Source organism: Prionailurus bengalensis, chromosome A3 (genome assembly GCF_016509475.1).
Source record: "Prionailurus bengalensis isolate Pbe53 chromosome A3, Fcat_Pben_1.1_paternal_pri, whole genome shotgun sequence".
NCBI classification, from domain to species: domain Eukaryota; kingdom Metazoa; phylum Chordata; class Mammalia; order Carnivora; family Felidae; genus Prionailurus; species Prionailurus bengalensis.
The window spans coordinates 35231046-35253199 of NC_057354.1; the positions used below are offsets into that span (position 1 = coordinate 35231046).

The 22154-nt window shown below is 42.5% G+C and overlaps 1 protein-coding gene across 10 annotated transcripts in view; it reads left to right on the forward strand.

Annotated features, from left to right (window-relative positions):
- PLCB4 (phospholipase C beta 4) overlaps window positions 1-22154 on the forward strand; it is a 420321-nt gene that overhangs the window by 254570 nt on the left and 143597 nt on the right. For all 10 annotated transcript variants that reach the window (XM_043602872.1, XM_043602876.1, XM_043602879.1 and 7 more), the window contains one exon: window positions 1251-1349. In XM_043602872.1, coding sequence (XP_043458807.1) covers window positions 1266-1349 — 84 coding nt within the window. In that variant the 5' untranslated portion in view covers window positions 1251-1265. The remainder of the gene's footprint in view (window positions 1-1250; window positions 1350-22154) is intronic.

Below are 22154 nucleotides of genomic sequence, written 5' to 3' on the forward strand. Positions count from 1 at the left end.
TTACTAGAATATTAAGTTAATTATGTTTTTGGAACTGAATGCACTTTTCCCTTCCACACTTAGCCGTGCTTAAGTCAAAGTCAGGTTCTGTCCATTTGGTTAGCTCTATTTTTTTGGGTGTAAGTTCTATTTATTATGTTTGGTGTCAGTCCTCCATGTTCTTGGCATTGCTTAAATATTTGGTGATTCCTGGTTGGATGCTGATATTTCATTTAAGATGTCCTGCTCACAGCTAGTACAGGTACAGGATGGTGCCTGATGCTAAGAAGCGTAGGTAGAAGGAGCACTCACTTTTTCCTGAGTGCAGGCAGCCACCCTGAAGAGTGCCTACATTCTCTTTCAATGTCATACATGCTGCCTGTGCTACAAAGCAGACATTCTGTAGTCCCCTCACTGGCCCAAGTGAGGAAGGGATGAAAGGGTTATTGTGAGAACCAAGAGCAATAAAAAATTCCAGCTCTTCCTCCTTGATTCTGTGACCCATCATCCAGGCATCAACTTCTGTCCATGCATCCACCTTCAGGCTCATAGTGTAGGCTTGTGTAACCACCCACCCGTTTTCAACAGGCCTCTCCTATAAATAGGGTCAGGTTCATGATTTCTTTCTTTTATCTGATGCCATCTGATTAAAATATGTATCTTATTATTTTATATGATGTGAAGAGGGAGGGGAAGCTTCCCAAATGATCACCTCTGGTTGATCACCTCTTTGTTGATATCACAGTTGACCCTTGAACAACATGGGGGTTAGAGGGGCTCCAGCTCTCCACGTGTTCAAAACTTCATACATAACTTTTGACTCCACCAAAACTTAACTGCTGATGGCCTACCATTGACCAGAAGCCTTACCAATAACATAAACAATTGGTTAACACGTATTTTGTATGTTATATGTGGTATATACTGTATCCCTACAATAATGTAAGCTAGAGAAAAGAAAATGTTAAGAAAATCTTTAGAGAAAATATGTTTAAGTACTATGCTACAATTTATTTTAAAAAATCCTTGTATAAGTGGATGCATCCAGTTGAAACCCATGTTATTCAAGCGTCAACCATATTTCCCCAGGTTTTGAGACAAGGAGGAGGGAAGATGGAATCAGATGAAATAAAGAAGGAAAAAGAGACATTTTATGGGCTTATTCTGTGTGTATGAAGAAAAGCTTTCACAAACATATAAAGTGATTAACCTTTGATCTTTACTTGTTTTTAAATTTTGTATGCTAATGAGATATTCTTTTTCATTTTTAGGTCTTGAATATAATCATGGCCAAACCTTATGAATTTAACTGGCAAAAGGAAGTTCCTTCCTTTTTGCAAGAAGGAGCCGTTTTTGACAGATATGAAGAGGTAAAGAAGTGTTACTAATTTTTTCTCTCAAAACATTCTTACAATTACTTCATTTTAATTTTAGTATTGAGTAAACAGTCTTTGACATAAGTAAGAGTACCAGTGAGATTTATAAGTTGGAATAGTTGGAAAGAGGCAAGTTTTGAGATATAAGGATAATGATACTGTAATTTATTGAGCACTTACCATGTGCCAGATACAATAATGATAATGATGCTGTAAATTATTGAGTGCTCACTGTGTGCCAGACAGTTTTCTAAGCACTTGTGTATATTATTGTTTAATTCTTCACAACAACCTTTTAAGATTGTTGCTATTATTGTCCTGGTTTTACAGATGGGTTCATGTAGTAACAGTTGTTGCTTAATGAAGTGCTTTTGGCAGACTTTCCATGCAAGACTTTGTATTTGTTGTAAAAGGAATAGTGATTGGACTTTGTGCTAGTCATTTGTTTTGCTCTTTCCATTCATGTAGAACAACTGGACCCAAGCTTTGCTTGCCCCTATTTCTGTCATTTATTGTTTGTGCCCTTGCAAGGTGACAGTGGCTCCAGACCTTCTATAGAGCAGGGGCTTGGGGCCACCAATCTGTTCACAAAGTTTAGGTTAGTAAAGTGAAGCCTCATTAGCAATTGTAAGCACATCTTTTTTTCTTAGATTGTACTTGAATTTGAGGTGAGTTGAGGGAGAGAAGGTGATGAAGTTGTTCCCTCTGAGGCAAAGTGAAACGTGAAACTTGTTAAGACTTCATGTAAAGTCAGGATCGGTTCCTCTTGTGTGGAGAAAGCAACCCTTCTGCCCTGCTGGTGGGAATGCAAATTGGTGCAGCCACTCTGGAAAACAGCACGGAGGTTCGTCAGAAAATTAAAAATGGAACTACCCAGGGCACCTGGGTGGCTCAGTCGGTTAAGCGTCCGACTTCAGCTCAGGTCACGATCTCGCGGTCCGTGAGTTCGAGCCCCGCGTCGGGCTCTGGGCTGATGGCTCAGAGCCTGGAGCCTGCTTCAGAATCTGTGTCTCCCTCTCTCTCTGCCCCTCTGCCGTTCATGCTCTGTCTCTCTCTGTCTCAAAAATAAATAAACATTAAAAGAAATGTTTTTTAAAAAAATGGAACTACCCTATGACCCAGTAACTGTACTACGAGGTATTTGTCCAAAGGATACAAAAATGCTGATTCGAAGGGGCATGTGCGCTCTGGTGTTTATAGCAGTGCTACCCACAATAGCGAAATTATGGGAAGAGCCCAAATGTCCATCCACTGACGAATGGATAAAGGAGATGTGGTTTATGTATACAATGGAGTGTTACTCAAAAAGAATGAAACCTTGCCATTTGCAAAAAGTAGATGGAACTAGCGTGTATTATGCTAAGTGAAATTAGAGAAAGACAAATATCATATGATTTCCCTCATATGTGGAATTTAAGATACAAAACAGATGAACATAGGGGAAGGGAAGCAAAAACAAGATAAAAACGGAGACAAGCCTCTCTTAAATACAGAGAAGAAATTGAGCGTTGCTGGAGGGGAGGTGGATGGGGGGATGGGCTAAATGGGTGATGGGCATTAAGGAGGGCACTTGTTGGGATGAGCACTGGGTGTTACATGTAAGTGATGAATCACTAGATTCTATTCCTGAAATCATTATTACACTATATGTTAACTAACTTGGGTTTAAATTTTTTTTAAGTCAAAAAAAAAAAAAAAGAATTAGTTCCTCTTGAAGTTGGTGAAATGTATGTGGTGGCTAATTGTGCTGGCCCACTCAGCGGTTCAGATTGTCAGGGCTTTTCATAAGGTCTGTGGGCTGGCGTGACTGTACTTGTTGACTTGGTTTTTCCAAACCATGTATCATAATATCCTCTAGATTTATACATGGTTGCTTTGTAAGTAAACAAAATTGAGAAAGGCAAAGGATTGGCCCCAATGTGGTTACTCTTCCTAGTATTGAATTAAAATATTGAAGTGACAGCTATATGTATGACAAAATTTACTCCTTCCCAGAAGGAACAGCTAGCCACATTCTGCTATAAGAAGAAACAAAATATTCTGCCACCTGGAGGCAACCACTACTAATTCTGGGCAGTTTTCTTTGTCTTTTTCCTATTTCTTTCTCTTTAATCTTTTGAAAATATAAATCAGAACTTGTGATTGCTGTGTTTCAGATGCTTCCATGATTCCCTGTTGTGGAATAAAGCGAACTACAAGGCCGTCCTTAATCTGGGTCCCCCTTCATTCTACAGACTTGTTTCCCACCAGTTTCCTTACACTCTCCGTGTTAGCCATAAAAATCCCCCGGCGATTCCAAGATACTTTTCCGTTACATGCTTTGTGCATGCTGTTCCTTTTTCCAAAATGCACTTGTTCCTCCTAGTTTGATTGGTAAACTCCTCCCCATCCTTCAAAACCCAGTTGAGAAATCTCCACCTCTTTGATACCTTCCTTGAGCCATTGAATAAGAATTGGTAACTCCTTTTTGTTACCACTAAACCTACCTACCCTTGCACACTATACAGTGCATTCACATTTTATTTACTGTTTTTATGTCTCCTATTGTACTCTGAGTTTCTTGAGGTCAAAGACCACACTTTACTTATCTTGCTGTCTCTGGGGTCTACTAGGACATGTGCAACTGCCAAACTCACTGTAGATGTAGCGTTACAAAGGATTTGAGTTAGAAGTGGTTCCAGCGCAGTCTGGTTTTGTTGTTTGTTCCTTTTCTTGATAAGTGAAATGGTGAGGGTACTTGATAATCTTGAAGATCTGTGTGGGGACCTGAGCCTCAACAGATTGAAAATATTAGGATAAATCGTATGACATTTTTCATCTTTTAATAATAATAAAAAAAAAATGACCCCTGTCAACAGTTTGATGGAGTTCAAGCTTAATACAAAGTAAGTTACTCCAATTGGCTACTTGTTTCTACTTTATTCAGTGTGGCCAAGGAAACCCAGGACTGGCTTAGACACATTTATAGGTGCTTCTCCCAAGTAAACCACGTCTAGATCGGGGACTAGAGTCACTAAGATAATAGCCAAATTCCTCTCTTTCTTTTTTATTTTTTTAATTTTTTAAAATTTGTTTATTTTCAAAGAGAGTGTGAGTGGGGGAGGGGCAGAGAGCGTCCCAGGCAGGCTCCACACTGCCAGCGCAGCCCAGTTTGAGGCCTAAACTCACAAACTGTGAGATCATGACCTACGCCAAAGTCAAGAGTCAGATGCTTAACCGACTGAGCCACCCAGGCACCCCACCATTGCCCTTTCTTATGAACTGGTAGGACTTCACTCCCTGAATACACCAGAGTGTCCCAAAGATTGGCATTTTCCGAAGGCAGCACCTCAAGCACTGGAAACCTTTAGGATTATTTAAATACACTGCATGGCTTCTAATAATTTAGAGAAGGTCATTTTGAAGAGATTAAATGTAACCACTGGCTGAGTATCTTGACTACTGTCATATAAGCAGAAACATATTGGAGAAAAAAAGTACTATTTTTTACACTTTTTTGACCGAAATGTGGTTTGATGAACTAGAGGTTCATTATCGCTTGAATTATTTTTATTTCTCGGGGTGATTTGCTTTGGTTATTAATCATCACCTCTCACTCATATTTAGGAAATACTGATTACCTGGGCTTCTAAAGGCATTTGCTTTTCACCCGGGTCCCTCTGAAAATCTTGAACACGTATTGAATACAATCTTGCTCAGCTTTCAACGTTAAGTGATATCAATATTTTCAGCAAAAAAAAAAGTTTCAATAAAGCAAATGCCTCTCTTCATAACATATCAAACAAGAAAGCCACAGTACTTCGAGTTGGACTGTAGCCACTTTTTTATTACTGTTTCCCAGTCCTGTAAGATTCAGTTCTTTGGAGCCACGACCACCAAAATATTGAAGGCAACAAAGTGCAAGCAGAAAAGGTTTGTTTCCACAGTGTGTGTGAACAGCAGTGAGAAACAGCAGCTGATAGCAAGTGGGAGGAACAGAAACTGGAGAAAGCACAGCCCAAGCGCCCCAAAGGCGTCATAGCAAAGGGACCGTTTATGAAGGGACATAAATGCCTTTAGCACCATATGACAACTAACATTATCATAATGGCCTGAAGGAGCAGCCAAATATTAAATGACGTTCCACATGCTTGTTTAAAGAAGGCAGGAGAGTCTGTCAAGCTGTGGGTGAACCCTCCCTAGGTCAGAAAAAAAGCAGCGTCAACTGGTGACGATTTTTAAAGTACATGTTATTTTGTCAATAAGTGTAATCAGCGCAACTGCATTTAAGCATTATTGTATTATTTCTGTGTTTCTTTGGAGGTGGGCAAAATTGTTAGAGACACAGCAGCCTGCACGGTAGCCTCTTATTGTATCCCTGTGCCATTTCTACATCTGTTTTTTAAATTTTTTTTTTGCATTTATTTATTTTTGAGAAACAGAGTGAGACAAATTGAGAGTGGAGGAGAGGCAGAGAGGGAGACACAGGCTCCAAAGCAGGCTCCAGGCTCTGAGCTGTCAGCACAGAGCCTGATGCGGGGCTCGAACCCACGAACCATGAGATCACGACCTGAGACGAAGTCGGACGCTCAACCAACTGAGCCACCCAGGCGCCCCTCTACATCTGTTTTTTATGTAACTTTACTTATAAGCTACTTAAATGCAAAATAGATTTTGTGTCCTAAGGGATGCTTATTATTAAATCTTTAAAGCAGATTTCAAAAAAAAAAAGTTAAAAAAAACCAAAGCGGTGATTTTTCTATTGCCAAAGAGAGAAATAGCAATACTTTTTAGAACACATGTGACCCAAATGTCTCTAACTCAGTCTCCTGACTTTCCTTTAATAACCTGTTAAAAGGCTGAAGACCCCCATCCCCCTGGCTATGCCAGGCCCTCCCCAGTCTTTCCTAGAATTCCTACATGCTTGCATACTCTTGGTGATGACTCCTATCCTCAGTGCCTTCTTACCTCTCTGTTCTCAGGACTGTTCCCTGCTCTGGTTTATTTCACTCTCTAAATCCTTTGCATATATCATCAAATCCCAAGAATCTCTCATTTAAGATTTGGTGGTAGCCGAGGAGGACTGGACCCACAGCAGGGCACACTTCAAGATTAAATGTCAGAGATCATGCTCAACAAACTTCATTAGCCAACCTGGCCAGATAGTGTTTCCCATGGTCTTCTCCTTTTGCCCCCCTTTTCCACTAAGATACATGTTCCTGTTTCTCTAATTTTCTTTTTTTTTTCTTTTATTTGAGAGAGTGTGGATGAGCAGGGGAGGGGCGCAGAGAGAGAGAGAGAGAGAGAGAGAGAGAGAGAGAGAATCTCAGGCTCCATGCTCCATGCAAGCCCAATTTGGGACTTGATCCCACAACCCTGGGATCCTGACCTGAACTGGAATCAAGAGTCAGATGCTCAACCGACTAAACTGCCCAGGCACCCCTCTTTTCTTTTTTAATCTCTCCCTCAGAGTCCTTTTCTAATTTATCTACTTCCTCTTTTCCACATGCCTCTTCCCCAAATTAAAAAAAAAAAAAATTTCTCCCTCTCAAGCCAAACAAGCAAAACAGAAAATTTTAGTCCTTTCTCTCCCTGAACAGTTTGGAAGTGAGAGTTTGAGGTAAAAAGGGAACCAGAGTCTTTTGAGACCTTCACGTTTGTATGACTTTGAAGGGCAATGAATGTACTTAAAATTTAAAAGAGTTTTATCCTGAAGAATATCTTGTTGCCCTTCTAGCTGAGTGGTCACCAACAGAGCTTTGCATGACAGACGGGGTCGATATCTGTGTTGCCCATTCCCAAGTGTGGCTGTCCAGCACTTCAGATGTGGCTGGTGAGGGGTGCCTGGGTGGCTGTCGGTTAAGCCTCTAACTTCAGCTCAGGTCATAATCTCACAGCTTGTGGGTTCGAGCCCCGCGTCGGGCTCTGTGCTCACAGCTCAGGGCCTGGAGCCTGCTTTAGATTTTGTGTGTGTCTCTCTCTCTGCCTCTCCCCGGCTTGTGCTCTGTGTCTGTCTCTGTCTCTCAAAAAGTAAACATTAAAAAAAAATTGTTTTTAAATGTGGCTGGTGGGATTGAGAGAACTGGGTTTTTAATTAATTTTAATTAAAACATACTTAACTCCACGTGGCCAGTGCCTATGCTATTGAACAGCATGGTTCTAGACCGCAAGCTCAAACTACAACCAGAGTTTAAAATACCGTCCTCCTTTCCCAACACACAGAAAGAGTTCTGCTCTCACTTCGTTGGAATCTACAGTTTACTTCAGCCATTTCTTCTTGATGGCAGCCAGAGCAGAGATTTAAGTGTTTTATACATGACTCACCTCAGGCCCCACCCTTCCCACATCAGAGATCCCCTGGTGGGGGCCACCCCTTTTTCTCACCCATGGGACTTAATTGTAACTGAAGCAAGGAGCCCTGGTGGAGTGTCTTTTTATGGCAAAACCTTGGTCTTTATACTAGCTCCTTCCCCTTTCTCCCTCCAGCCCCTCCCCTAACACACACACATATGGAATCTGCCAGGATAAGGGAAACCATTGCTGCAGTTATCAGACCCAGTGGAGTATCAAAGTGCAGAATCAGTACCAACCTAAAGTAGGGCTGAGTGGGACAGGCTGACTTTGGCCTCTTTCCAGGACAGCTCTGAAATCACGTCGAGGGCCATGCAGTGAAACTCCAAAAGGCCCAGGCAGCCTACACACCCCAGGCTGTTCATCAGTGAAGTGAAGAATTTTCCAAATATAATTTTAAAAAAAACTAAAACCACAACCCTCATAGAAAGTATTTTGGCTTCAAGATTTATTTAACCCCTCAGTGAGGACACCAGCAGGATGATAAAGCTAGTTCTAAGAGCACTGGAGGTAGAAAATTGTACTGTTAACCCTGAACAACCCGGGGTTTGGGGCAGTGACCCCCATACAGTGAAAAATGCACAACTAACTTTTGCCTCCCCCAAAACTTAACCACTGATAGCCTGCTGCTGACCAGAGCCTTAATGATAATATAAGCAGTTGATTAACGCATATTTTGTATGTTATATGTATTACCTACTGTATTCTGACAATCAACTAAGCTAGAAAAAAAATGTTATTAAGAAAATGCTAGGGGGTGCCTGGATTGCTCCGGCTGAACACCTGGACTCCTGATTTCCACTCAGATCATGATCTCATGGTTTGTGAGTTTGAGTCCTGTCTTGGGCTCCACACTAGGAGGTAGCATCATGGAGCCTACTTGGAATTCTCTGTCTCCTTCTCTCTCTGCCCCTCCCCCACTTGCTCTCAAAAGTGAATATTTTTAAAAACTTGAGGCAAACACATTTATAGTACTGTACTGCATTTATTTAAAAAAAAAAAATCCACACATAAGTGGATCCATGCTGTTCAAGGTCAACTACGTATAGTCAGGAGAGGAAAGTGGACACAAGTTTTGTCAAGTAGATACAGAACTGGTTACTGTCCTGTGCAGCAATAAAACTAAACTGTAGCAGTTGTCTTTTCTACCAGACACAAATCACATGCATCTCTGTGGAACAGAAAACAATGGCAACTTATCTAGCTTACTCTGCAAAGAATCTGGGCCCTAAAAAATAGTAACTAGTAAGTCGAACAAAAGTACACTGTTCTATAGCAATAAATCCTCCTTGGTTAGGCCTCTTAGACAGTGTTGTCTTTAGTGTCCAGAGGATATATAGCCATTTTTTGTCTTATTCCCAGGTTCTGGATCATTTAAAATGAATTGTACCTACAGGGCCAGGGTATTAGCCTCAAAAAGTTGACAGCAGAATTTTGTGTATTACTTGTATTTGCAGTGAGTGATAAAATTGCACTTCTTTAAACTCCACTTCATGCGAATGAATTCCCCGTTCCTAAACATTATGAGGAAATGTTTTTGTTGTTGTTACTGATTTTGGTGGGTTTTTTTTTTTTTTTTTTTTTTGTTATTTTTGAGACAGAGACAGAGTGTGAGTGGGGGAGGGGCAGAGAGAGAGAGAGAGAGGGAGGGAGGGAGGGAGGGAGGGAGAGGGAGACACAGAATCCGAAGCAGGCTCCAGACTCTGAGCTGTCAGCACAGAGCTCAATGTGGGAATTGAACTCACGGACTACGAGATCATGACCTGAGCTAAAGTTGGACACTCAACTAACTAAGCCACCCAGGCATCCCTGATTTTGGTGATTTTTAGGGAGGGTGCTTTTTAGTCCTTACAGTAGAAGTTTCTTCCATGATGAGCATTCACTAGGTGCTCTACAAAGGGTGTTACGGTCTAAACGCTGTTGAACAAACGGTTGTTTCATTTAAGCCCAGAAGAACCCTGTTGTTAGGTCTGTCTCTAGCCTCCTTTTACAGATTGCAGAACCAAGGCTTGCAGTGGTTAAACCTCTCACCCCGGTGCCATAGCCAATCACAGCTGAGCAGAAAGATTCCATGTGCTAGCCTGCAGTGGTTCTCAAAGTGTGGTCCCTGATCAGCAGCACATGGAACCCTTGCTAGAAATGCAAATTATCAGGCCCCACCCCAGACCTACCGAATCAGAAACAGAATCAGACCTACAGAATCAGAGAGTGGGCTCCAGCAATCCTTGTTTTCAGAGCTCTCTGGGGTGATTCTGATGATGTAGCTCAAGTTTGAGAACCATGAGGCATAGCACGTCAAAGAGTTCTAGACTTCCTTGGAAAGAAAAAAAAAATGAATGCATTTAAAGTTGTTTGCAGCTAATCTCCCCCAGCCAAACGATGCAGTTAAAGAGGGGAAACCATTCAGGAAAAGAAACTTTTCTTTTTCCAGAGGAGTTCAACATAATAGATTTTATTTCCCTTTCAGTGTGCCAGGCACAGTGCTAAGCACTTGACCTCAGTCATCTCTTTAAACCCTCAGTTGGTGGTAAGGATTAAGTGGGATTGTTTCTCACATTACACAGATGAGGAAAGAGAAGCCTAAATTAGTTAAGGAGTGGCCTACTATTCAATGTGTAGTGACTGATGGAGCCTGTCCCCAGAACTGATTGATAAAGAGAACACACGTGAATCACAGCTACCTGTCCCATGACTTGGGACCTTGAAATGGCTGCCATGTGCAAATGATGGCATTCAAAATATGGCACGTTAGTGCACTGAGTGTTTTAACCTGAGGGAGTTTGAGAAAATAGCAAGTGCCCTCCTTCGACCTGGAAGAAGGAAGCATCCTTATCTCCAAAGACAAAGGTACTCCGAGAAGAATCTGAACAAACAGGCCTTTCTTAAGATCCCCCAGTTTACTACACTTAACCTCATACTCCTTGACCTATCATATTTCTACATGACCGTCCACACTATTCATCATACCTAATACAGAAATACTCAGATTTAACCGTTTTTTCCGGTCTTCATTTTCTTATGCAGACTCCCATGTCTCGTGTTAAAAAAAAAAAAAAAATCATCTGAGTAAATGTGAAGATCAAATTGGCTTTGTTCAACAATTCATGAATTCATCTAAGCATCCAGCAAACAGGAAGGGGCTCTGTTGATCTGCAGGAAGGGAAAGGTTTTTTTTAAAGCAAAGAGGAAACAGAAAACGGGACTTACTAGTGAAGAATGCATTGTTTTAGGCAAAGTTGCCCTCCTGAGGGGACGGAGGGGATCTATCAGTGGACTACATACTAGTGCTGACCAGAAAACCCCAGGCTGGCTGGTTACAGGTCACATTACTTAGGGAGGTTGAAATTGCAGTAAGGTCAGGCATTAAGTCTTGGTTTTCTGACATGGGGTCTTAATGTAAGTGACTCCACTTGGGGCATATGGTTTTCTTTTTAATCATACATATAACTTATAGTAAATAAATGTGTATGTTCTTCTTTTGCTAATCTGTCTTTTGTCAGTTTAATTTTCAGACCCAGCCAGGGACCCTAAGAGGATTAAGGAAAATTTTTTTCTTCCCCTACACAGTTTTTTGAAGATATGTATGATTTTTAAATATTTATATACACACACACACATATGTATATGTGTGTGTGAATATAGATGTATGTATACGTACATATGTATATACACACACACACACATATATATATATATATATATGAAAGGTACTTAAGTCTTTTAGTAACCTATGTGCTGTATGTATCTCAGACCATAATTATTTACATTACTACATCCAGGAGTTCTTAATTTGATTCTTTTAAGGAGATGAGGATGGAAAGAATTTATTTTTCAGGTATTTGCCCCTCCCAGCAGATAGGTGCCTCATTAGTGCTCCTCAGAACACTAATACCTCTACCTTATAGTCAATAAGTATCCGCCTATAGAAAAGTATTAATCAGGACTTCTTTAGGCTTTAGTTTTTTGGGGAAAAAAAACCAACTAGGTACAATGTACTCTATGGAAGGAACATAATATTTTCTTTCAACCAATGAAAATAGACAAGAAATATCCTCAGTAGGGAAGCCTGTCTCTTAATACTTAATATTGATAGATTAATAAACACATGGTTTTTACACTTAGTCTTAAGGCCATAGATAGCAAATAATTGCTCTGAAATGATAGTGTGTCCGAAACATGTAATGAAGTGTGTGGGTTGAGCTAATATGGCTTTCCCAGGTGGGAGGCCAACGTGCTCTTTCTACTAAGGAATTTCCCTGATGACACTTTGCTGGCTCCTCTCCTGCTCTTCTGTAGATCTTCTTCTCCCAAGTACCTAAAAGGGCGGATGATCCTCTTAACTCTGTGAAATACAAAAAGGAGCCTAGTTTTTGGATACTCCCCCAAGCCAGGTCGCCAGGATATTGTTTGCAAATAAAGAAAGGGTTTGTACTACATGGTATTTAGGGTAAAATCTTTACAAGAGAGCTCTTTCTTGAAAAGTCTGAAATACACATAGTTGGTTAAGGGCATAGGTTTGGAGTTAAACAGAAATTATCTTTAACTTTGGATTTGCTACTCAAAAAAAAAATGGCACTATAAGCCAGTCTTAAAACCACTGAGCATTAAGCCACAGCTTCCTTATCTGAAAAGTGGGGATGATAACACCTACCTTGCAGGGCCATTGTGAGAAATAATTAAGAGGGATATTTTTAGAATGTGAGTGAGTGTATACCTGTCTTCTGGTTAAACCTTCAGTGGCTTCCTACCTCATTTCAAATAATTTCCGAATTCCTTCCATAGCTTATAAGCCCCCTATGTGACCTGCCACTTCACTGAGCCGTGGATGTTCCCTGAAAATACCAGGCACACAATCCTCGGGGCCTTTGCACTTGTAGGTCCCTCTCTGGACTGCTCTTCTGTGAGCTCTTGATGCATGCGCGCACATGTTCACATACACAGACATTAGCCTTTTAGGTTTTGGGGTTTTTTTTCCTTCATATTTATCAGTTTTGATAGATTGTTTTTTGTTCATTGTCAAAATTCCCCCTAGAATATAAGCCATGAGAGCAGATACTTTGTGTTTATTTACTGCTCTATCTCCAGCAGGGAATTCATTCATTAAGCACCTCCAGTGATCCAGTGATCCTTAGCTACACATCTGGGAGTCTTTTTTTTTTCCTATTTTTTTTTTTTAATTTTTTTTTTCAACGTTTATTTATTTTTGGGACAGAGAGAGACAGAGCATGAACGGGGGAGGGGCAGAGAGAGAGGGAGACACAGAATCGGAAACAGGCTCCAGGCTCTGAGCCATCAGCCCAGAGCCTGACGCAGGGCTCGAACTCACGGACCGCGAGATCGTGACCTGGCTGAAGTCGGACGCTTAACCGACTGCGCCACCCAGGCGCCCCTTTTTCCTATTTTAAGTGGTTCCTAATGTTTAAGGAATTCTAAGGGTACCAAGGAGCTGGAACTGGAGGTCCTTCTGTGGGGGGCTCTGGAGAATGGTTAGCAAGAGGTCCTGTCTGTGGCAGCCGTGGAGGTATGCCACTTACGTCTCCTTCCGGGGGACCCTGCCACTAGTTGTGTGTCACCAGACAACCTCTAGCTGCTGCAGCTGCTGATGACATTCATGCTGAGATCCCCAGCCAGTGAGTGACCTGGAAGAGATTCTGGAACCGTTCCTTTTCTGCCCCAGATGAGGCTGGTGGGCAGTCCTTGCTCCAGGGCTTCCATCCACCTGGTGGAGACCCTTCCTCTCTCCCTTCACAGGTCTTAGTTCTGCCTCGTGGTTTGAAGGCTCTCCCTGTCTGCTCCTGCCTCCTCTCCCTTATCCCTGATGCAGTTAGCGCTCCCTTCAGTGTAGAATGATGCTAAGCCTTTGGATCTGCAGTTTCCTACAGCTCTCATCTCACTATAGAATTCTCTGGGTGATAGCAGTGGACTTTGTATACATGTTTCAGTAATTTCTGCACTTTTTGCAGACTGCAAGAAGTGAAAGAGCCAGGATTGGCCCTAAGATCCATTGGGACTGTGTCTTTGAGGCCCAAATATAAGCTGTTTCAGAAGACAAAGTGTAAGGGAGTGATATAGCATGCAACTGGTGTAAAGGCAGGCATTTTTAAAAGCTGAATTACTGAAGTAGGAAATGTGTATATTCAGAGGGAAATTCCATGGAAGTCCTTTGAGGTTCCTTTCCCTTCAATGACTCTGTTCAACTTGGACTACCATCTCCAGATAGCAATAGCTCAAAACATTCTTTCCTCGACCTGCTTCTTCAGATATATGTCTTCTCTGTCACTTTATTTCTAATCATTTGCTCAGTGCGGTTTATAATTCTGGAACAAATTGTGGTTTAATTAGGAGCGTTTTACTGAAAAGGATTTTCCAGCTTATGGTCATGCTTCAAGCCCATCTGCCAAGAGCACATCTCCTGTTGTTCTTAGAATTTTAGGTGGTGGCCAGGGGTGGGGTGGGGGTATTAGAGAAAAAGTTATTTGGGCACTTGTTGAAGAATGATAGGGCAGACTATGGTCAAGAGATGACTGCAGCGGAGGTGATACACTACTCGGGGAGAGGTTGAGCTCCACTCTGAATACAATGAGGAAGGGGGGGATTTATAGCCAAGGAGCAGGTGGAAGTCACCTGGAGACGGTGGAAGTTGAGGCACCTGATCAGATATCAACGGTGATCGCATCCTGATGGTAGGAGATTCTGGCTAAACCAACTTAGCAGGATTCCAACTAAAATCAATCAGTGCAAAGACAGACATGGAAGCCCAAAAGTGGAGGTCTGGCTGGGAAGAAGATGCAGAGGACCCCGCCTAAGGTTTGCTCAAGGAGAGAATCTTTGGTGGCAGGGGAGAGGTATGGGGAGGAAGGGGACATATTTGATTTTAATGTTTGTTGTAAATATTTATTACAAAAGTAGTTCTCTTCCTCCCTGGCTCTGAGTAAGTTTGTCATCTTTAATTTTTCCTTATTTTAATTGCTAAAGTCACCAAGTTTTGACTAACATGACAGTTTTCCTATCCAAGTAAATTACTTTCAGTGACCACCCACTCCTCCTAAAACTGTGTTTCGTTGACCTTGTTCTTCCTTCTGCAAGCTAAGACGTAGTGACTGAATATCCTAGGAATAATTGCTTCAAGTGTTCCATGGCAAGAATCAGGGAGCCTGTCCCAGTGTCCCGCCACAACACAAGAGCTCTCTCAGAATGTGACATTCCAGATTTGGCTTCAGAATACCCACATCAGAGGTTCTTCAGGGAGGGAGAGGGACAGAGACAGACACAGTCTGGCATCTCACACTGGCAGACCTTAAAAATTTAATCCCAGAGCTTTATGTCTGTATCTGGAAGTAAACGGGAAAGTGGAAATTCACAAATACTGATTCCCATACTTTAAGCAATCAGAAACACGGAGTTTGACTCTCTTATGTGGCCCATCCATGCACATCCTCCCCCGACGCCAATTCAAATCCTACTTGAGCTGACTACAAATTACCAAAAATAGGGTCAGAGGCCTTGTTAATAATAAGCACCATCAAGTTAAATTTCAGGGTTTTAAAAGATATAAAACTTGAAAAATCAGGAAAGGTGTTATGCTTTTCCCTTGCTGCTTTTCAGTAGCCTTCATCGACTCTTCTAAGCCAGGTCACTTGGAATGTTGAGGATATTCTCTTTCTTTCTTTCTTTTCTTTCTTTTCTTTCTTTTCTTTCTTTCTTTCTCTACATCCAAGATGGGGCTCGAACTCACAACCCTTAGGTGAAGAGTTGTGTACTTTTCTGACTGAGCCAACCTGGTGCCCCGACATTCTTTGTTTCTGAAGAAAGGAAAAAATGAAATGGTTGGGGGAAAAATGGAAAAAGTGAAATGATTAAAATTTTCCACTTGATATCAGAAAAAGAGTTCACTGTATCTCCATCATTGCTGAAATGAGCAAGTTATATGCTCATGGATGGTTATTGAGGGGGAGACATTTTCATTTCTGTTCCTATAAAATTTAGAACAACAGGTCTGGCACCTTGTGCAGCTTGCCAAATAACTTCCTGGATTGCCCTCTCACCATCTGAGAGCATCATCCACCCCGTCAGGGAGGTGCAGGGCAGGGGCTCCTAACCCCAACAGTATCTCCTTGGGTCACTACTCACCAACTGAAGAGGCTAGAAGCTAAAACTGTGTTCTGAGGGCTGAGCCTGTGTGCCTGATTTAGCCTGAGGCTGGCTTGTGCAGGGAACAAACATGACCTGACCTCCTTGTGCAAAAAACAAAATTTCACTGAGCCGCGTGCAGTAGTAATTTACAAACTCTGGGTTTCCTCCATATTTCAGCTCCCAGATTTGCATTCTGGAGCAGTGGAAGTAAGCACACAGCAGTACTTTTGCTCATTGTGAAGAGATGCTCTCCGTGCCGCCACGGAGATGTGTCTCTGCTGCTTATTATCTGTGTCCTCGTGGGTAACTTGCTAACCTCAGGATCAGTTTACTCATCCATAATGTAGTGATGGTGGTATTTACCTCCTTTGTTCTTGGATGATTAATTGTAACTGATAACTGGCAACATTAGTAATAGTTACTGGTACAATGTTACTAACAGTCAAGAAAAATTTACTGGGTTCAGATTATGCCTGAAGCTCTCAAATGCCCAGAGGTAGCCTGTGAAATGGGCAGTTGTTACTGGTTGTTCTCCCTGCTTTAGGGGATGAAGAAACAGAGCTCAAATAAGCTTGTAACTGTCCAGCCACATCCGGATCTGGTCTGTCTGATCCTGAAACCAGTGTGAAATGCCCAGTGGTTTCTGGTGTCCATGAAATGATTTTTGTGCTATTGACACATGTTTCTACCACATCCCAAAGTAAGCTGTGATGCAGAGATGCGTACCACTAGATAGGATGAATGGAACAGGGGTTTAGCCTAAAGGGAGGGAAAGAAATATGTGAAGGACTTCAAATTACAGGCAAATTTAGCAGTCAGCCACTCTGTGGACAGCAAAAATGTCCCATAAAGTTGACAAAAGTGAGCTTCAGAGCTGCTACTTGTGATCCTAGTGGCCAAAGCAATGCAGGAAAGGCCGTCATGGGACTGTCTGCCGGATTATAAAGGAAGCAACAGATCAGGAAAAAACCATTTTACTTGGTACTAGATCCTAGAAAACACTCTGACATGATGTACGCAGCTGTGAAAAACACCCCTCCGAAATAACCTGTTAATAAGTACCATCTGTGCAGCTTGGGGATTCACAGGGAGGCCTCAAGACATACTGTAATAAAACCTAAAAAGTTTCCAGCGCCTTCTAACCCTAGTGATGGTTACTGGCATTCGGTGACAAGAAGAGCGGAGCCTCCAGATAGGACTGCTGAACAGTTACCTGGGCCTAGCCCTGACAATGGCACCCTCCCTTCTGGGCCTCAGAGCAGGTACGATTCAAATGTGTGCTTTGGTGGAGCCAGCAATCCCAGCTCTGCCCTGTCAGCTATTCTGTACTGGACCAGATGCTTCATTGCTGTGTCTTGACAGCCTCCTTTATAACATAGGAGTAAGAATAGTACCCTCCTCGTAGGAATGGTGGGAGGTGAATAAGGCAATGTGTCTGAAGTGCACGTAGCATCGCCTGGCACTCAGTAAGCATATCTGCTAGTAAAAGCTGGCTCAGGGGCACAGAGGCAGTACTCTGTGTATATGGTGCCACAGACGCCTTGGGGGTTGCTTATCAACATACCAAAACTGTATATATCCATCTTGATTTCTGGTTGAGCATTAGATAGGCGGAGCAAAGGTTTATATTCAATTTAAACAGTTTAACCTAGTAGGGACATCTGTCTAAAGAATCAAAGGCCATGGAAAGGAATCCAAAAGCTGCGGATGCTCTTAATGTTACGTGACCAGTCTCTTCACAAGGTAATAGTGCATAGCAACGGTCTGGGTTGGAACAGCCATGACCAGTGTCTTCCTGCTCCTCTGTAGAATGTGAGCTGAGAAGCCCCAGTGTCTATCATTTCACAGGGTCTATACATTAGAAGGGAGATTAACAAATGCAGTGAACATTCTGGATCCTTCCAGGGGGAAACCATATCCATGAGGGTAAAAAACAACTTCTGGACCCATCTGTTATAGCAGGTCTATAAATCATTTCTGCTGACAGAATGTCATCACCAAGGGCTTTAGTTCTAACTTGAAACCAAGTAAAAAAATTGTGATTCTGAGAGAGGAAGCGTTTGTGCAGAATCAGAAAGGCTCCGCTACCTCTAGCCAATTCCTCTGGAATAAAGAGCTGAAATAAATAGGCCACGTGGCATCACTTGGGCTCTGAAGTTCCAGGATCTTGATAGAAAGCAGTAGCTCCTGGTTAACTATTCCAGACTCCACCTGTGTCCCTAGTCTGTCATCTGTTTTCATGCCAGTGGTTTATAATGTTATTGAAGTTTGATAAGACCTCTAGTGGCATTTCGGTAACTCAGATGTCACTTGTCTCTCTCCAACTTTAACAGAGCCCTTTTCTCTTCCTGTCAGTTCTTATCAAACCAGGAAACAAGGACAGTGAGCCCCAAGTTTCCCCAAAGGTGGAGCCTGCAAACGCAGGGATCGTTTACTGACCGTCCAGAAATCTGCTGGTAATAGGCACAAATTAAAAATCACCTTTGTTGCACAAGACTTGTTGATTTGTTTCCAGTACTTTATAGCCCCATGTGGTTCTCATGGCTACCATGTGTAGCTGTGCCCGCCTGGCACATTTGCATCATCGCTGAAAGTCTATTGGACAGCACTGATCTAGTCTAAAGCCTTGCAGAATTGGCAGCACATTTAAATGAGATGGTATTTGTGAAATGTCTTGCACAATAGGCCCAAATTAAATAGTACTAGCTGTTTTCTAATGACTACTACAATTTATTCAGCACTTAGCTTGTCCCAGGCACTTAGGCTTTCTCAATTGTGAGAGCCCTATAAGGTTGGGATCCATTTTCTTAATTTTACAGATGGGAAAAGTAAAGTTTGGTGAGGTTAGGCAGCACCACCACCCAGATTCTCCAGCAGATGCCTGCTGAGGAGACTGGCACTGGAGCCCAGGAACTGTGAACTACAAAGCCTGGACCCCAGCACCACCTCTAGAAAGAGCGTCCCCTTTCTAGAAAATAAGAGACTCCTGCTATGATGTGAATGTCTCCACCCATTCCACCTCTCTTTATCTCCCCATCCAGTCACAAGCACAAAAGAGCCTCTGCACAGCTGTTTAAGTAAAGTGGTGTTGACATCTTGATTAGCCAGCCCCAAGTCCCTTTCCCTAGCTGGTGGTAAGACTTGACCATTCCCTGTTTGATGATGAGGCTCCACAGTAGAGAGTTGTAGCATTTGTAATGCTGGTGGGTAATGACAGTGGGCAAGAGGGCAGGAGAGCAAAGGTAAGAAAGAGCACAAATTGGGGCATCTGGGTGGAGCAGTGTCCGACTCTTGAGCTCAGCTCAGGTCTTAGGGTTCTGAGCTCAAACCCCGTGTGTGCTCTGCATCGGATGTGGTGCCTACTTAAAACAATAAATAAATAGACACACAAGTAAAATCAACTCAACCACCTGTTACCTGGAAGCCCCACTGAATACCTGCCTCCTCTTCAGAGTATTCAGTCTGCTGAGATTTCTGCCATTCCTCACATGAAGAAATGGGATTAAATTTTGTTTAACCAAAATACTTTTAGAATTGAAACAGGAAAAATATTTTAATGTACGTCATCTTGAAAGTGACCTGAATCTTTGAAAGACAGGTTGTGATATTAAGTAATGTTGAAGTGGCATGTGTTAATAGGGGGAAATATGCTAAAAACAGTGTTGAGACACACAGCTTTTAAATATACTCTAGCCTTGATGAAATGGCAGAAGTGCCTCAGGAAGCCCATCGGAGCACCGAGCAGGGATCCTTGAGGCAGAAAAAGGTTTTTGCCTGTAGTGATTCCAGCCAGAGTGATTCTTCGCACCTCTCAAATAAAATGCCTCACCCTGGTCCCCTGCCTGTTCACAGTTCCACAAAAGGAGTTCTTGTGCCTTTCACCCTGTCTCTCCCAGGGGCCTAAGGAAAGAATGAGGTTGGGCTGGAGGAGTTAACTAGTCCTTGAGCTCTAAAGTGTGGCTGTGTCGAATTTTAGGAGTCCTGTGAGAACTGAAATTCTGAGCTCCCTGGAGGAAGTTCTGTTCTGGTTTGTCTCCTTACCAGAGAATCCCATCGCCATTTGTTAACTGCCAAAAGGATTTGCAAAGGAGAACGAGACCAGCTTCCTTTGATGATCCACCCCCCTGCCATGCTCAAGTCTGGAGGGCGGTTTTCCTGACAAGGAGACGGAGAATATTACTGCCTCAGCTAGGTCACAGGGCCACAACCCTAGTTGTGGTCAGTAACTCTCCTTGTGACTCTGTGTGAAATTTAACACAGCTGGTAGGGGAAAAAAAGAATGGAGATTGTGTACTTAAACTCACCCTGAGGGCCAGGTTCTTCTGCGTGTTCCTGGGAGTGGAGAGAAACCTAAATAGATTAGGTTTCCTTCCATGATTGCTGCATACTCAGATTTGTTCTGATTTTTATGGGGAGTTTGAACACGTTTAGTCCAAGAATCTTGTGGACAGAGTGGACAACATTATTGTGAACTTTGTTGGGAACCTTGTCTTTAGCATGGGTCAGGGCTCCTTGGAGCTCCCACAGAGAATTTCTCTCTGGCAACTGCTTCTCCTAACAACCAATGTGTTTTTATCTGTGAACTGTATGGGTTCCTAGTCAATGGTGTTTTCTCCCTTTTTGCTTTGGTTGCTAGGGAGCCCAGAGCCAAATTAGTATCCTGTTTTAACTGTTTGGGATCTTATGGTAAGCCTTTTTGGAGCTGTCTTTTGTTTTGACCTTACTCTACTTTTCTACCTTATTTTTCTTTTCTTTGTCCAAATTCTTATCCTGGTTTGGAAATGATTTCCTTGTAGTGGCATTCAAACAGCGCTCCTGGTCCAGTGGGTATTCCTGGGAGGTGCCTCAAAGCCACACCCAAACTCTGAGATTAGCTTGTATGAATTATAAAAAGGAGCCTGTCTGCCAGGCAGACAGCCTCATTGCAGTGCCCTTGTATTTGTACATCTGTCTAATGGCAGCCTTCCAAGGACTGACCCTGATGGATTCTGGGCTTGGTACAACCCCCTCAACCTGAGTAATTTCTTGTTTATCTGTTTTATCTGTTGGCCTACTGAAAAATGTTTTATTTGAAACAGGATATCGTGTGTTCATTTATTTTTGAGCGCAGGACTTTAGTTTCAGGGTGCCTTTGATGTGCTAGGCACTCAGAACACAAATGTGAACCAGAATGTCTCAAGGACCCTGCCATGTGGAAGTTTCACACTCTGGTGTGAAAGCCACACGATAAGTCAATAAACAAAGAAATAAAAATAATTGCAGATTGTGATTGGTGCAATCAAGGATATAATCAGGATACTGTAATAGAGAATAAAATGAGAGCCTTTTTTTTTTTTTTAATTTTTTTTCAACATTTATTTATTTTTGGGACAGAGAGAGACAGAGCATGAACGGGGGAGGGGCAGAGAGAGAGGGAGACAGAATCGGAAACAGGCTCCAGGCTCTGAGCCATCAGCCCACAGCCTGACGTGGGGCTCGAACTCACGGGCCGCGAGATCGTGACCTGGCTGAAGTCGGACGCTTAACCGACTGCGCCACCCAGGCGCCCCTGAGAGCCTTTTTTAAGGAGGTGTTAGGGAAATCCCCTCTGAAGACAGGTGAGGCGAGGTCTGCAGGATAAAGAGGCTCTACTTATGCCTAGGGCAGTAGGAAGGGACTTCCTAGGTAGTGGAAGCTGCAAGTGCAAATGCCCTGAGGCTAGAAAGAGCTAGGGAGGAGTTCAAGGAAAAGAGTTCCCATGGATTGAGTGAAGCAGAAGGAAAACAACAGAAAGTGGCATGATAAACAGTCTGAAGGACCCAGATTGTCTAGGAACTTTGAGACCCTGGTAAGGAGTACGATTTTATCCTAAATAATGCAGGAACCCATTGAATGGATTTAACGCACTGATGAAAAGTTTAAAGAGTCAATCTGGCTGCTGTGGGAAGAAAGAAGAGAAGCGGTAAGATCAGACCTTGGGTGCAATAATGACGGTTTGGACCGAAGTGGTGGTAAGATGGAGTAAAATGGATATACATGAAATATGAAGGAGACTCGTTAATGGAAGTGAGAGAGGAAAGTCAAGAATACTCTGGTTCAGTAAATCAGTAGATACTGAACAGGAAGAGGTGAAGAAGTCGAACGAATATAGGAGAATGTGTTCTGTTGTGCTAGGGGCTAGAAGGATCAGGTGAAATGGCCCAAGAGTGGGATATTAGGAATTGAAATTTCAAGGCAGTAATGATAAGCTCTAGGGGTACTTCGTAACTGACAAAGAAAGAAAAAAGAAGTACAGTTACAGAGGCCAAGGAATTGAAAGTTCCACCTCAAAATAAGTTGAAAAACTATTCTTATCAT